This window comes from Narcine bancroftii, chromosome 10, assembly GCF_036971445.1.
Source record: "Narcine bancroftii isolate sNarBan1 chromosome 10, sNarBan1.hap1, whole genome shotgun sequence".
In the NCBI taxonomy this organism is placed as follows: Eukaryota; Metazoa; Chordata; class Chondrichthyes; order Torpediniformes; family Narcinidae; genus Narcine; species Narcine bancroftii.
In genome coordinates, this window is record NC_091478.1 from 64,153,355 (window position 1) to 64,169,844 (window position 16,490).

The following is a 16,490-nucleotide window of genomic DNA, read 5'->3' on the forward strand; positions in this document are numbered from 1 at the left end:
CCTAATGGACTTGTTATGTGCACGGTTTCATAACTCCAAAGGAAATGGGCCAATGACTGAACAAGATTCCTAACTTGTAAATATCTAAAATAAAAATGTCTATTAGAAAGCTTGAATTTAACTGACATTGTTCAAAAAAAGCAAAGTTATTTCAAATAAATAAATCTTTGAAATGTTTAATACCAAATCTGTACCATTCCTTAAAACCTTCCTCTAATAATGAAGGTGGAAAAAATGGTTATCTATAATACAACTAGTCAGAGAAAAATTATTATAACCCAAAAATGTCCTACATTGAGCCCCATATTCTCAATCTAATTCTCATTATTGGATTATGTATCAATTTAGAAAATGAAAAAGGTAAAGCAGAACCTAAAATTGCCAGCATAGATGATTTCCGAGAAAAAATTAGTTCCCTTTCTGTCCAAGAAGGGCGACTTGCTAAGTTATCAAATTTTAATAATAAAAGTAAACTGCGTATATTTCTGGAAGATCATCGCCAATGGATCTACAATCTCCAATGGATGTACAATCTCTCATGGGTGGAGTTGTTCAAGTGAACTGGTACGGACTTGAAGGGTCAACATGGCCTGTTTCCGTGCTGTAAACGGTTATATGGTTATATTCATCTCCCAGTAATAACATCTAAAATTTGAAAGTGACATTCCCCCATTCCTAATACTTTTCTGAAGATGGGCTTTACTTATATGTGATTGTTTTCCTGCCAATATATATGAAGAAATGATCAAATCTAATGAATTAAAAAAAGGATTTAGGAATAAAAATTGTTAAGGCTTGGAAAAAATACAAAAATTTAGGTAAAATATTAATTTTAATTGAATTAATACATCCAATCAATGTAATCGAAAGTGGGGGCCATCCTGATAATAATATTTTAATCCAATTAAATAATGCTATAAAATTTTCCTTCATGAGATTCTTATAGCTTTTTGTAATGTTGGTCCTAAATATTGAAACTGATCATGAACTATTTTAAAAGGAAATTTAGAATACATAGAAAGAAATCCTTCTAATCTGTAGTTGTAGCATCAAATATTGATCATTCACAGAGGATGATTGAGATATTACTAAATAAATCATCATGACTTGGACATTAGATCAGTCGAGTACTGAATAGGTCATGAATCCACATGTTTGTAAACTTGACCCAACTAGTGTAGTTAGGAGCCCTCAAGCACAGGTCAAATTGCTATGTTCCAACTGCAAAATGCTATGTTTCTGGTAAACACAGATGTGTCATGAAAAAAAGGCTATTTGGCTGAAATATTACCCATTTCACCTTTCACGTATACTGAACAAACTGCTGGGTTTTTTTTCCAGCACTTTTGGCATTGTTTTTCTAATGCTATTTGTTCCCAAAAGCTGTTATCCATAGCCTAGTTCATTCCTAGTTGAGGAGGCATGAACCATTTTTCACCTGTAACCTTTTAAAATTAAGATTTTTTTTTTTTTTAAAAACACATTTAAGTTCTATGGCTGCCAAGGTGAGATTTGAAGCTGGATTTCTGGATCAGTGGTCCTGATCTCTGGCTGGTGGTGCTCTAGTAACTACCACTTCAATATTGTAGCTCAGTGTACTTCTAAAAAGGCAACAAACCCAATCCAGGGAAGTATAAATCTGGTTCACCTGTGCACAAGTTGCTGTAAATCATTTGGATGTAGTAGAGCAAACAGTAAATTGCTGTAGATATTGTTAACTCTATTCCGCTATTTCTTTCACGTTTGCATTTGTGTGGAACAATTGTTTCCCACGTAAGCATTAGGGCATTAATTAAAACACTGCAGCAGGTACAAGCCAGGTAGCAATACTGTAGTTAGATTACAAAATCCAACAGAATTTCTCTAAATAAATCATCTAAGTTTATCATTGTTGATCATTTTGGCACAACACCAAACTAAAAACTATAAAATTCCAAGCATTTTAAAATCATTTTTTAATGAAATAGGTCTATTGCCCATTTTCCCACATAGCTGTTAGAAAGAATGGCCAAGTACACTTTTTAAAAAAAAGAAAACAATCCCAAGTATATTTTAATATACTTCTGCTTGCTGGACTAAGACAAGGTTCCCTCTGTGGCATTAAGTCTCAGGAATGTCAGAACAGTTTATGCAAAGAATAAATTGTAACTAACAACATAGGCATCACTGTACACGTACAACATCATATCCCGTGGGTTGTAGTTGATGTACTGGATACCAGGTAAGACTTTTCGAAACCGGATAGCCAAATCATTCCGCTCAACTCCAGTTGTCGTGTCAAATATATAAAATATCTCTTCTACTTCGGAACTCAAATTTCTGGTGGCATACACAATACCACACACCAAAAAGGCATTGGTTGCTGATCGTTTGTATAGAGTGGTGTTCCAACTCTGGAGTATTGACAGGTCAGTTGCATTGAGCTGACTGATGACTAGGTTTCCAAAATTGCCCTCAGTTGCATAGAGTACCCAGAGCCCATTTTCATCAGTTGCCAGATCCATATCTGAGTACCCATAACAGGATGAAACTGTGCAGTACGGAAACTTGTCATTAAAACCAGCATCAGGCAGTTTGACAGACAAAATCTCCTGGGTAGTCATATCAAACCGACAGAGGTGATCCAAGTTGTAACAGTTGTAGTAATAAGCGTCATTGTACATTATCCCACCAGAGCCTTGAGCATTATGGGTTTTGAAAGTAATATCAACAGGCCCACTATGGGTGAGAAATTTACCATAAGAACTAAAAACACGAATCTTATTACCATATCTATTACTACTGGACAGAATTGTCAACCAGTATTGATCCTCCTTTCCAGGAGCAGGCAATGGATCCATTCCCCAAGAACCATATCGGTATGATGTCCCAAAATGATTGAGCATCGAACTCTTTGGATTAGAAACTCTAATGAGTTTTCCAAATGAACAGGTACCTGTGAAAAAATACCAAGAAACCCTGTTTCTGCTACAGTGGCTAAACAATATACGCAGCATTATAACACAATTTGTTTAAAACAGAAGAGACTCAAATTCCATTTTATATTCTCTAATTAAGTTCTTTCATTTTTTTTAAGAATCAAACCCTCTACCAGGTCACTTCTCCACCTTCTCTCTTCCACAGAAAATATTCCCAACTCTCAGTCATTTCTAATAGCTGGACCACAGCTGGTACATGTACCCACCTGGTTTTGAAGAGACATATGGTGTTGGTGTTGCTAACAGAGCACTCTGGCAAGAAGACAGACTCCTTTTCAGGATTAGACTATTTCTGTGCTCTTTTATCACTTTAAATCGGTCGTACTCTTCTAATTCATTCACTTTGTTGGTTATGTTTTGCACCTTTTGGAATACAAGAAAGAATGAGCTCTTTGTATCACCTTTCACAACACAAACTCTAGGAAAGGTGGTGGCCAACTTCCTCAGACACCAATGTGAAAATGTGTTGTATAAATGATGCATTTTGATACTGCTGATTAACTCTGAGTTTCTCCTGTAAGTAGTTTGTTCACTTAGGCTAGAAAAGTCCTGGGTTTGACCATGGGCTGAAGGGCCTGTTCCTGTGTTGTTCTATTTATAATTTGGGCTAATTCCTTTGGCAATGCAACTCAAATAGAAAATGAAACTGGTTGGGGTTCCACCTCCTAACTACTGCCCAGTGACTCCTTGCTGGAAACATGAACACAGTTTTAGTGCAGAGGGCAAGACTGGATTTCCACCCTGCAGTCAAGTAATCTAAGACTCATTATAATTACACTGCCCTCCATTATGTTTGAGACCGACACTTTTTAAAAACTTTATTTGTCTTTGTGTTCCAGTTTTAAATTTGTAATCAAACAATTCACATGATATTAAAGTGAACATTCCAGATTTTATTCAAGGTTATTTATATATTTTGGTTTAACCGTGTAGAAATTACTGCATTTTTCAGGGCACCATAATGTTTCGGACATTTGGGTTCACAAGTGTTTATGATTGCTTCATTGGTGAAAGTAAAAGAGAGCTAGGCTTGCTTTTGATCACCTTTGGAGTCTGCAGTTGCCATTTTTCAATATGAGGACCAGAGTTGTGCCAATGAAAGTCAAAGAAGCCATTATGAGGTATTTCTATTCATGACATCTTCTGCAGACAGTAGTTATTGACACATCCACACCTGCCTCCTGAAGGGTGTTTCTGATCTGTCAGACAGGCATTTGGGGATTTTTCTTCATTATGATGAGAATTCTTCTGTTATCAGCAGTGGAGGTCTTCCTTGGCCTATCAATTATTTTTGGGATTACTGAGCTCACCAGTACGCTCTTCTTAATGATGTTCCAAATTGTTGATTTGGGTCAGATCTCTTACTGTTTTATTCTTGTTTTTAGCCTCATTATGGTTTCTATGACTTTCATTGCCACAACTCTGGTCCTCATGTTAAAAAATGAAAACTACAGACTCCAAAGGTGATCAAAAGCTTTGAAGCAAGCCTAGTTCTCTTATACCTGCACCAACGAAGCAATTAAACATACCTGAGTAATCACCAACACCTGTGAAACCAAATATCCTAAATATTATGGTGCCCTGAAATAAGGGGATGATGTATAAAGAGTGCCGCAATATCTACATGGTCAAACCAAAATGTATACAATATTTTAATTTTATAATCAAACAACAATTCACTTGTAATTAAAGTGTATATTCCAGATTTTATTCGAGGTTATTTGTATACATTTTGGTTTGACCATATAGATATTGTGGCACTCTTTATACATTGTCCCCTTATTTCAATAACATTAAAGGAAAATGGTGTCTTTGCCCCAAAGTTATGGCGGACACTGTATATGTTCTGGTGGTGAGGACAGTTAAGGAACTAAATCCCAGCAGGGATCAGAAAACAAAAAACTCATTATTGTTTTCTTATTTATAATAGGAAATGTAGACAAATAACACTGATATGGTTTTCTCCTTTAATCAAAAATAAAAAAGGCTCCCTCGATCATATTTTCTGTAATATATGTAGCCCCAAATTATGATGAAGGATCATCAAGCTGAAACATTACTCAGTTTCTCTCTCCACAGATGTTTCCTGGCCAGCTGAATTTTTCTTGTACTTTCTGATTTTATTTCAGATTTCCAACACCTGCTTCCCCCGCCCACATCACCAGTAGTGCAGTCGCTCTGCCATTTAAAAAACAATATTAATTGTAATTACAAGAATATTCTAACAGGTTAGACAGCAGCAGGCCATTGCAAACCCAGAGTATATATATTTTTATAACCAACACCAGTTACACAAGTAGCAATTCCAACCAACCCATCAATCCCAGTTACACAAGAAGACAGGAATGCAGATCCTGTCTCAAGCCAATATGATCATGGCTGATCTGCACTGGTCTTATTTTCTCTTTTGTGCCAGTTCTCCATAGCCCTCAATTCTTTGATCTTTTACTACCATTTTCTACTTTCCTCTTTTTAAAAAATAAACAATGATCCAGTATCAACAGCCCTCTGGGGTACAGAAATCCTGTGATCCATCACCCTCTACAAGAAGTTCCTGAACATCTGTTTTAAATAACGGGCCCTTCACCACAATTTTGTATTTGTGTCCGCTCATTCAAGAGTCTCCAACTAGTGAAGAGTTTTCCCTATCACGTCCCCTTAAGATCTTATGCTTCTAAACTGCAGATATTACAGATCTGATTTACTGCTTGTAGGAAAATCCATCACTCTCGAGATTGACCTCGTGAACCTTTTTGGATTATTTCAAGTGCCACTGCTTCCTTTCTCAAATAAGGGGAACAGGTTCTGGATGTACTCTCACCAGCACCTCTATAATTGTAACAGTGCTTCCTTATTTTGAAGATCCTACCTGCTTTCAATAAAGGCCAATATGATGTATTCTGAATCTCTTACTGCATCTGCCTACTTACTTCATGCACTTTCTACACAAGAACAATGTGATCTCTCTGTCCCTTAGTGATCTTTTTCCATTTAGATTTTAGTCTACTTTTAAATCCTTCTGAACGAAGTCCATAAGCAGTATTTGCCAAGTTTTTTTTATTCACTCAACCCATCTATGTTTTATTGCAAAGCCTTAATATCTTAATTGCAGCAAGTCCTGCACGTCTTTTTGTATCATTTGCAAGCATGGATACTTCCTTCGATTCTCTCCTCCAGCTCATTAATATAATCATAAAATAATTGAGGGCTAAGAACTGATCAGCAACTAGTTCGTTCTTCCAGGCCTGAGACCTGTTTACTCATACTACCTTACACTGTGCACCAGCAGTGTAGGTGGCTTACCTTCACAACATGATCAGCTACATATTCTTGGTTTTTTGAGTTCAATTCTTGAAGCTGCCTAATTAAATCAGTCAGCTCAGCAGATTCTATCTCTATTATGCGAAATGAGACGATACTGTACAGATCACCATCATATTCTTCTTCAAGTTCGTTAATCCGCTCTGCAAGCTTCTGCAGTCCTTGCTCAATAACACCAATAATATCGATTGGTTCCTTGAACTACAGTTGAATAGAAAGTATATATTTCTAGTAAAAAAAAACATTGAGGCAATGTATATAATACATGAAATAGGGTTAAATAGGTGGGGTAATAGCCATTTTTACATTCCAAACTACATCCAAAGCATGTTTAATCTTAACTGTACACAATCAGATGCTTATATTTTTATATGATAATGCATTAGTTCCCATCGTTCCTCTCCCTGCCTCTTTGAGACTCCCTCATCCTTGCTAATCACATATTCTCACTGCTCCTTCACATACACTACTGCCCCTCACTCCTCCACTCATCATTCCTTCTCTCTTCTGCTCGCCATACCTTCACTCACCATTTCTTTGCTCGTCCGCTCACTGCCCCTCGCTCCTCCACTCACTGACTCCTTATTTCCCTATCACTGTTCCACTCACACCTCCCTCACTTTTCTCACAGCTTTAACCACTGCCCCTCGCTGCTCTGCTCACTGACCCCTCATATCCTCTCGCTGCTCTCTTGACCTCCGTGCTCCTCTGGTCACTGCTTCATTCACTGCCCAATGTCTGCTCCTTCTCTACTCCAAATTTACTGTTTTATTTCAGATTTATACCAACTCCATGATTTCATCTTCAACAACTAATATGTTCTTTTTAAAAACATTAGGAGAAGGGTTTTTTTTAATCTGAATGGTCCAATCAAAACAACTGTCACTAACACACCAATGCTGCTGACAGATGCAAACTCTGAAGGCATTCAGCTATACATTTTGAAAAAACATGGCAGTTTGCTTTTTTTCTGTCAGAGGGAACCATTCCTCCCCATCCACAACAAAAGCCACTGTTCTGCACTGAACCAGCTTTATTTGTGTATTTTTGAGTTCATATACTTGTCTGTTTTCTATAAAATCTAGCAGGGAAGCTCAACATCTGTACAGTATCACCATTGTCATGCAGATCTGGGCCAACAATGCTGGCAAACCTGTCCCCACCAGCACTACACCCCAGTGTTAGTGGCCTGTCCCCACCAGTCCTGCACTCTAGTGTTAGTGGCCTGTCCCCACCAGTCCTGCACCCCAGAGTTTAGACAGTGACCTGTTCCCACCAAAACTGCACCTGTATTATACAGTGACAGACCTGTCCCTACCAGTACTACACTCCAATGTTATACAGTGACATCTCAACCAGAACTACAACCTTTTTATACAGTGATCTGTCCCCACCAGTTCTGCACCTCAGTGTTGGACAGTTTGACAGACCTGTCCCTTCCAGTATTGTACCCAGTGTTAGACAGTGGCCTGTCCCCACCAATACTAAACAGTGAAAGACCTGTCCCCACCAGTACTGCACCCATATGTTACATAGTGACAGACCTGTCCCCACCAGTATTGCACCCGTTTTATACAGTGACAGTACAGCTCCCCAGTGTGATCCGGAATAGTTTATACCCGCTCCTATCCGCGTGGAATACTGCGGAGGAACCGTTACACTAGGGGGAATGATAGTAGATTTCGCTGTTAGTATTGGCGAGCTGTGCCCTCGGACCGGTGACGGGTGTCTGGAAGTAGCCGCCGTTGGGAATTGGTGTGATGCTCACCTGCTTGGCGCTCAGGGTTCGGCTGCAGTTGCCGCTGAGCGAGTGTAGCTGCGCAAACCGTCGCCAGGGAAATGTTCCGTGGGACGCCTGCAGATCGCAGTAACACCTCTCCCCTACTCGAGCCCGATGAGGAACATTGCCGTCCACCTTTTGAATGAAGACGGGTCAGAACCTCGTTAAATGCTTATTATATTTGACTGCGCGAAGGATTGAGAACGGGGGAGGGGAACTTACCCGCACGGAGATCCCCAATAAAAAGAAAGCGGCAGCCAACGTGAAGAGAGCCATCGTGTACATCCGCGTGGCCGCAGCTGAAGTTCCCAGTATTTAAGCAAAAGGGGCGGGGACTCTCTCTGGGCAAAGAGTGAGCGGCCGGGCAACTCAACGGCTCGTCCACGCATGGAACTGGTCAGTCAACGTTTCGCTTCGGGATCCTTTATGGAAACCAAAGTAGGAGGATATACCTACGGGCTGGTGGCGAGAAGAAGCCATGGAGGGGGCTAATTAATAGGCGGTAGAAGGTGGGAGAGGTGGAAGGACAGACCACGGGGGTGGGGATTGCGGAGAAAAGTGAGAGCAGGAGTTCAGGGGCGTCACTCGGGTTGGTGTCACCCAGTGTAGGGACTCATGGTGTCAACACCCCACCCCGCCCCCCCAACCAACCATGGTCCTCCTCCCGTACCAGCTCGTACAATTCGGCAAGAAAACAATAGAATTTGAAATAAAAACATTTAATTGCCACATCATTCACAAAAAAGTAATTGACACAGGTTGACGAATACTAATTATCACCATATTGTAGTTAAAATACCAGAAAATTTGACAAAAAGCAGCGATTCTAAAAACGCCAGCAGCAACAAAAACAACAGCGCTTGCTGATGGCGTGGGCAGACATAACCACGTGGTTCGAAGCGTCATCGGGTAAGAATGACAGCTCTGACTGGAGCACATTAGAAGGTTCATAAAGTAAATGAGCAGAGAGTTTTAGCCTTGTAGGTATATTGATACATGTAAGTTGGGCTTATGAAAAATGTTTTTGTTATTTTAACTAACGAGGCATATTTTTATTAAAAAATAATTTTCTGCTGAAACACTGCACAAAAATTTTATAGACAGTCATTTTGGTGTCACCCCCTCTGATGGTATCACCCAGAGTGGTCTGCACCCCCCTAGTTACCCAGTTCAGGAGTAGGGAGATGGAAAATGTGGAACCAGGTAGAAATGGGAGGTTAACTGTAGAGAGAAAAAAAATCAGTTCAAGGCTGTCCAGGTTTTGTGATATATTATTCTATGACTCCATCAGTATTGGTCAGAAGGCAACCAGAAGTATTCTGCTGGTTTTACTACCAGCTAAGTGATAGGGCCAGGAGCTGGTTTAAGATTGAAGACAGGGACTCCGACAGTGTAGGTCAGCACAGTCCAGCTGGTCACACTGTATTTCTTTCCACAAATCCCAAAAGTTCTTCGGGTTTAATCTTGACCTTACATCCAGGGAAAGGGTTGATGCTGAGGAGGTCCTACATAACTGTGTGGGAATGATGAAGGGTGGCCACTGGGAGTTCAACCCTAGGACTTTCTGGGGCTGGACTCACTGTTCAGTGAGAAGGTCCTGAGGGTCTGGGCCAGGCAATAGTGGAGCGATAACAATTTAAAGCAAACTTCCCTTGATATTCTTGATATATGGTCTGGTGAGGGACCTGTTTGAAGTCTGGCTATCTCTTTGCTTTTTTTTAAAAAAAATTATTTTTCACACTATAGACCACATTGATCAAGATACATACATTTTTCTTTTCAAATATATACAGTGTCATTTTCTCCCCCCCCCTTCCCATCCCACCCTCCCTACCTCCCCTCCCATTCATTTAAAGTTCAGAATCTAAGATACATTAAACCCGTCAAACAATGTTGTCACTCAATAAAAATAAACAAGAAGTTCCACTGAGTCAATTCTTTTCATTTCCTTCCCCTTCTGCCACTTTAGGTGGTAGATGTCCCCAGTAGGTTTTCTCTATTGTGTTTCATGTATGGCTCCCATATTTGTTCAAATATTGTAATATTATTTCTTAAATTATATGTTTTTTTTTTCTAGTGGAATACATTTATTCATTTCTATATCCCATTGTTGTATTCTCAAGTTATCTTCTAATTTCCAGGCTGACATAATAGATTTTTTTGCTACAGCTAGGGCTATCCTAACAAATCTTTTTTGTGCACCATCCAAATCAAGTCCAAATTCTTTGTTTTTTATGTTACTTAGGAGGAAGATCTCTGGGTTTTTTGGTATATTGCTTTTTGTGATTTTATTTAATATCTGGTTTAGATCTTCCCAAAATTTTTTCACTTTCTCACATGTCCAAATTGCATGAATTGTTGTTCCCATTTCCTTTTTACAGCGAAAACATCTGTCAGATACTGTTGGGTCCCATTTATTTAACTTTTGAGGTGTAATGTATAGCCTGTGTATCCAGTTATATTGTATCATATGTAACCTCGTGTTTATTGTATTTCTCATAGTTCCAGAGCATAACTTCTCCCATGCTTCCTTCTTTATCTTTATGTTTAAATCTTGTTCCCATTTTTGTTTAGTTTTACCATTTGTTTCCTCATTCTCCTTTTCTTGCAGTTTAATATACATATTTGTTATAAATTTTTTGATTATCATTGTATCTGTAATCACATATTCAAAATTACTTCCCTCTGGTAACCTCAGACTGCTTCCCAATTTGTCCTTCAAGTAGGATTTCAGTTGGTAGTATGCAAACACTGTATCTTGAGTTATATTATATTTATCCTTCATTTGTTCAAAGGATAGTAATATATTTCCTGAAAAGCAATTTTCTATTATTTTGATCCCTTTTTTCTCCCATTCTCTAAAGGAAAGGTTATCTATTGTAAAAGGGATTAGCTGATTTTACGTCAGTATTAGTTTTGGTAATTGGTAATATGTTTTATTCCTTTCTACATGAATCTTCTTCCAAAAATTGAGCAGATGATGTAATACTGGAGAATTCCTATGTTGTACCAATTTTTCATCCCATTTATATAATATATGTTCAGGTATCTTCTCCCCTATTTTATGTAGTTCTAATCTAGTCCAATCTGGCTTTTCCCTTGTTTGATAAAAATCTGATAGGTATCTTAATTGTGCGGCTCTATAATAATTTTTAAAGTTTGGCAGTTGTAAGCCTCCTTGTTTATAACATTCTGTTAATTTATCTAGTGCTATCCTTGGTTTCCCCCTTTCCATAAAAATTTCCTTATTATTTTCTTTAACTCCTTGAAGAATTTCTCTGTCAAGTGTATTGGCAATGCCTGAAATAGGTATTGTATCCTTGGGAAAATGTTCATTTTAATACAGTTTATCCTTCCTATTAGTGTTAGTGGTAAGTCTTTCCAATACTCTAAGTCGTCCTGTAATTTTTTCATTAGTGGATAATAATTGAGTTTTTAGATGGCCAAGGTTTTTATTTATTTGTATACCTAGGTATCGTATTGCTTGCATTTGCCATCTGAATGGTGATTCTTTCTTAAATTTTGAGAAATCTGCATTATTCATTGGCATTGCTTCACTTTTATTTGCGTTAATCTTGTAACCCGACACTTCTCCATATTCCTTCAATTTCTTATGTAATTCTTTTATTGATATTTCTGGTTCTGTTAAGTATACTATAACGTCATCTGCAAATAAACTGATTTTATATTCCTTGTCTTTTATTTTTATCCCTTTTATATTATTTTCTGTTCTTATCAGTTCTGCTAGTGGTTCTATAGCTAACGCGAACAATAAAGGTGATAGTGGGCATCCCTGCCTTGTTGATCTGCTTAAGTTAAATTGCTTTGATATATATCCATTTACTGTCACTTTCGCCAATGGCCCCTTATATAATGCTTTAATGCAATTAATATACTTCTCTGGTAAACTGAATTTTTGTAATACTTTGAATAAATAATTCCATTCTACTCTGTCAAAGGCCTTCTCTGCGTCTAAAGCAACTGCTACTGTTGGAGCTTTATTCCCTTCTACTGCATGAATTAAGTTAATAAATTTACAAATATTGTCTGTTGTTCGTCTTTTTTTAATAAATCCAGTTTGGTCTAGATTTACTATTTTTGGTACATAGTCGGTTAATCTGTTTGCTAATAGTTTAGCTATTATCTTATAATCTGTGTTAAGTAAAGATATTGGTCTATATGACGCTGGTGCGAGTGGATCTTTCCCTGTCTTTGGTATTACTGTTATTATTGCTGTTTTGCATGAATCTGGTAAGCTTTGTGTTTTATCAATCGTGTTGATTACTTCCAGGAGGGGAGGAATTAATAAATCTTTAAATGTTTTATAGAATTCTATTGGGAATCCATCCTCTCCTGGTGTTTTATTATTTGGTAGTTTTTTTTATCATCTCTTGTATTTATACTATTTCAAATGGTTCTGTTAATTTATTTTGTTCCTCTATTTGTAATTTTGGTAGTTCAATTTTAGTTAAAAATTCATCTATTTTGTCCTCTTTCCCTTCGTTTTCAGTTTGGTATAATTGTTCGTAGAATTCTCTGAAGTTTTCATTAATCTCCATTGGATTATATATGATTTGTTTGTCTTTTTTCCTTGATGCCAATACCATTCTCTTAGTTTGTTCTGTCTTAAGCTGCCATGCTAGAATTTTGTGCGTTTTTTCTCCTAGTTCATAATATTTCTGTTTTGTCTTCATTATGTTCTTCTCCACCTTATATGTTTGTAGTGTTTCATATTTTATTTTTTTATCTGCGAGTTCTCTTCTTTTAGTCTTCTTTCATTGCTAATTCTTTTTCTATATTTACTATTTCCCTTTCCAACTGCTCTGTTTCCTGATTGTAGTCCTTCTTCATCTTGGTTACATAGCTTATTATTTGCCCTCTGATGAACGCTTTCATTGCGTCCCATAGTATAAACTTATCTTTCACTGAATCTGTATTTATTTCAAAGTACATTTTAATTGGTCATTCAATGAATTCTCTAAAATCCTACCTTTTAAGTAGCATGGAGTTTAATCTCCATCTATACATTCTTTAACTCTATTGTCAATATCAGGGGTGAGTGGTCCGATAATATTCTAGCTTTATATTCTGTTTTTCTTACTCTGTCTTGCATACGAGCTGATAACAGGAATTGGTCTATTCTTGAGTATGTTTTATGTCTACCCGAATAATGTGAATATTCCTTTTCCTTTGGGTGTTGTTTCCTCCATATATCCAAAAGTTGCATTTCTTGCATCGATTTAATTATAAATTTGGTTACTTTGTTCTTTCTGTTAACTTTTTTCCCAGTTTTATCCATGTTTGAATCCAAATTAAGGTTGAAATCCCCTCCTATTAGTATGTTCCCTTGCATGTCTGCTATCTTCAAAAAAATATCTTGAGCATAAATTTTTGATCTTCTTCATTAGGTGAATATACATTAAGTAAATTCCAAAACTCCGAATATATCTGATATTTTATCATTACATATCTCCCTGCTGGATCTATTATTTCCTCTTCTATTTTAATTGGTACATTTTTACTGATTAATATAGCTACTCCTCTAGCTTTTGAATTATATGACGCTGCTGTTACATGTCCTACCCAATCTCTCATTAATTTCTTGTGCTCCATTTCAGTTAAATGTGTTTCTTGCACGAATGCTATATCAATTTTTTCTTTTTTCAGTAAATGTAACAGTTTCTTCCTTTTGATTTGGTTATGTATTCCGTTAATATTTAAAGTCATATAGTTCAACGTAGCCATTTCATACTTTGTTTATCTTTCCTTTCCATTTCCTCATCATCACCTTTCCTTCTTATCCATTTCTGCTTTCTTGTTTTGTACACTTTATAAGACAACATTTCTAAAACATCAAACATTTCCCTTATTATCTTATCTAAAAATTATTTAACCCCACTATCCCCTCCCCTTCCTGAGTAGCCCTTTATCCCTTGTCGGGCAACCACATCTCCCCTCTCCATTTGGATTTGTGAATTCACTCGCAACTGATATCGCAGTGACCGTAACTCCTCCCCACCCAGCCCCCCCCAGAAAAGATTTCAATTTTCATATATAACAAAGGTCACTCTCTTAATTCCCTCCTTACTTCCTCTCTTCCCTTTCTTTCCTTTATTAATTCTTATCTATACTCTATATATTTTCCTTTAAATATGGATACACTCATGTACACACACACACACATATATATATATATATATATATATATATACATACCCATATACACACATACATATAGTTCGTGGTCATTTTTACTCTCGTTACATGTCTTCATCTCTCTGCCTGTTTTGTAGTTGTTCTGAAAATTTTCGTGCTTCCTCCAGATCCGAGAATAGTCTGTTTTGCTGCCCTGGAATAACTATTTTAAATACCGCTGGGTACTTTAGCATAAATTTATATCTTTTTTTCCATAGGATCGCTTTTGCTGTATTAAACTCCTTTCTCTTCTTCAGGAGTTCAAAACTTATGTCTGGATAGAAAAAAAAATTTTGACCTTTGTATTCCAGTGGCTTTTTGTCTTCTCTTATTTTCTTCTTGTATATCTTGTTGTATATCTTAAGAATTTTACTAAAATGGATCTTGGTTTTTGTTGTGGCTGTGGTTTCGGGGCTAATGTTCTATGTGCCCTTTCTATTTCCATTTCTTCCTGTAATTCTTGTCTTCCTAGGACCCTGGGGATCCAATCTTTTATAAATTCTCTCATATTCTTGCCTTCTTCATCTTCCTTAAGGCGCACTATCTTTATATTATTTCTTCTATTATAATTTTCCATTATATCTATCTTCTGAGCTAACAGCTCTTGTGTCTCTTTAATTTTTTTTATTAGATTCTTCTAATTTCTTTTTTAAGTCCTCTACTTCCATTTCTATGGCTGTTTCTCGTTCTTCCACCTTGTCCACTCTTTTTCCTATATCTGATATGACCATCTCTAATCTATTCATTTTTTCTTCTGCACTTTTAATTCTTCTTTTTATTTCACTAAATTCTTGTAATTGCCATTCTTTTACTGATTCCATATATTCTAAAAAAAATATATCGATTGTCTTGCCTTTCCCTTCTTCTTCCATTTCTCTATGTTCTTCTTCTTCTTCTTCTTCTTCTTCTTCCTCTGGGTTGGTCATCTGTTGTTTCCTTGTTTTCTTTTTTACTCTCTTCTTTCTTGTTCTCGTTGTTTTCTATGTTCTCTTCCTGTTGTTGTGTTGCAGCTGTCGTCCTCAGCTGTGGAGATCGACTCCTCAGCTGGTCCCTCCTCCCGTCAGTGTTTTTTTTTCATGCGCGCGCATGCGCGGTTGCGCACTTTTACTTGGCTCTGTGAGCCATTTCTGTAGTCCCGAGCTCAGGACTTCAACTGACCTTAGGGATTGGGCTTCTCTCTCTGCGGCGGGCCTCCTCGGACAGGTAAGGCTTTCACCTTCTTCTTCCGATGTTCTTTCTTCTTCTCTTCTTCCCGTTGCTTTTGACTTTTCGTTCTTCGCTGCCATTTTCTTCCCACCTTTACTTTCACTTTGTTTTAATTTTTATGTTTGTGCCTTTGTGTTTTGTGTGTTTTTTTTAAACTTTTCCGGAGAGGGCTGGAGTTCCCTGACCGGCCACTACTCCATCACGTGACTCTTCTGGCTATCTCTTTGTTTCATGTCACTTGGGTTCCACTGCATTTGCTTTATATGTTACTGACTCTAGCAGTCTGGGCAACAGTCTGTGTCAATCCTGGCACACATTTATTGGGTGAATAAAATCCTTCAAACCCCAAACTGGAAACTGTTTTAAATGCAGTACTGAGGGAGTTCATGGAATCAGACAGCACAGAAATGGGCCTTTTCACCTCATCTTGTCCATGCTAACCATGATGCCTATCTATCCCATTTACCCACATTAGGTCTCTAAACTTTCCATTCCAAGTCTCCATCCAAGATTCTTTCAAATGTTGACATTGAATTTGCCTCCACCACCTTCTCTGGCAGCTCACTCCCTCAGTTTACCACCCATATGGAAAATCTATCCCTCAACCTCCTTGAAATTTTTTCCCCTGATGTTGTCTGTGCCCTCTATTTCTCAACATCCTGCCCTGATTTTGACTATCCTATCTGTACCCCTCATAATTTTATGACCCTCCAAAGTTTACCCTTCAGCCTCAGTGAACCTTCCCAATCTTTCCTTGTAATCATAACTCTCCATTCTGTGTAATATCCAGGTGAATCTCTTCTGCACTCTTTCTAGTGTGACAACATCCTTCCAGTGATGTGATGACCAGAACTTGAGATAATTCTCCAAATGGCAGAAAATGCTGGAAACATTTGGGATTTGTGGAAAGAAATACAGTGTGACCAGCTGGACTGTGCTGACCTACACTGTCGGAGTCCCTGTCTTCAATCTTAAACTAGCTCCTGGCCCTATCACTTAGCTGGTAGTAA

At 37.6% G+C, this 16,490-nt stretch overlaps 1 protein-coding gene across 1 annotated transcript; it reads right to left on the reverse strand.

Moving 5' to 3' along the window:
• Window positions 1–1,940: 1,940 nt before the first annotated feature.
• Window positions 1,941–8,599, reverse strand: LOC138744633 (olfactomedin-4). Its single transcript, XM_069901085.1, has 5 exons — window positions 8,302–8,599; window positions 8,068–8,214; window positions 6,282–6,500; window positions 3,185–3,341; window positions 1,941–2,935 (listed from the first exon to the last, which is right to left on the reverse strand). Exons 1-5 carry the CDS (start codon window positions 8,362–8,364, stop codon window positions 2,127–2,129), a joined length of 1,395 nt encoding a protein of 464 aa, XP_069757186.1. The 5' UTR covers window positions 8,365–8,599; the 3' UTR covers window positions 1,941–2,126.
• Window positions 8,600–16,490: the final 7,891 nt, after the last annotated feature.

What these genes read in the sequence shown, in the direction of transcription:
- LOC138744633 (XM_069901085.1), bottom strand. Translation starts at nt 8,364, where the DNA reads ATGTACACGATGGCTCTCTTCACGTTGGCTGCCGCTTTCTTTTTATTG. An exon ending in GAACCCTGAGCGCCAAGCAG is followed by an intron (nt 6,501 to 8,067) that starts GTGAGCATCACA and finishes ATTCAACTGTAG; the next exon opens with TTCAAGGAACCAATCGATAT. An exon ending in ATATGTCTCTTCAAAACCAG is followed by an intron (nt 2,936 to 3,184) that starts GTGGGTACATGT and finishes ATTTTTTCACAG; the next exon opens with GTACCTGTTCATTTGGAAAA.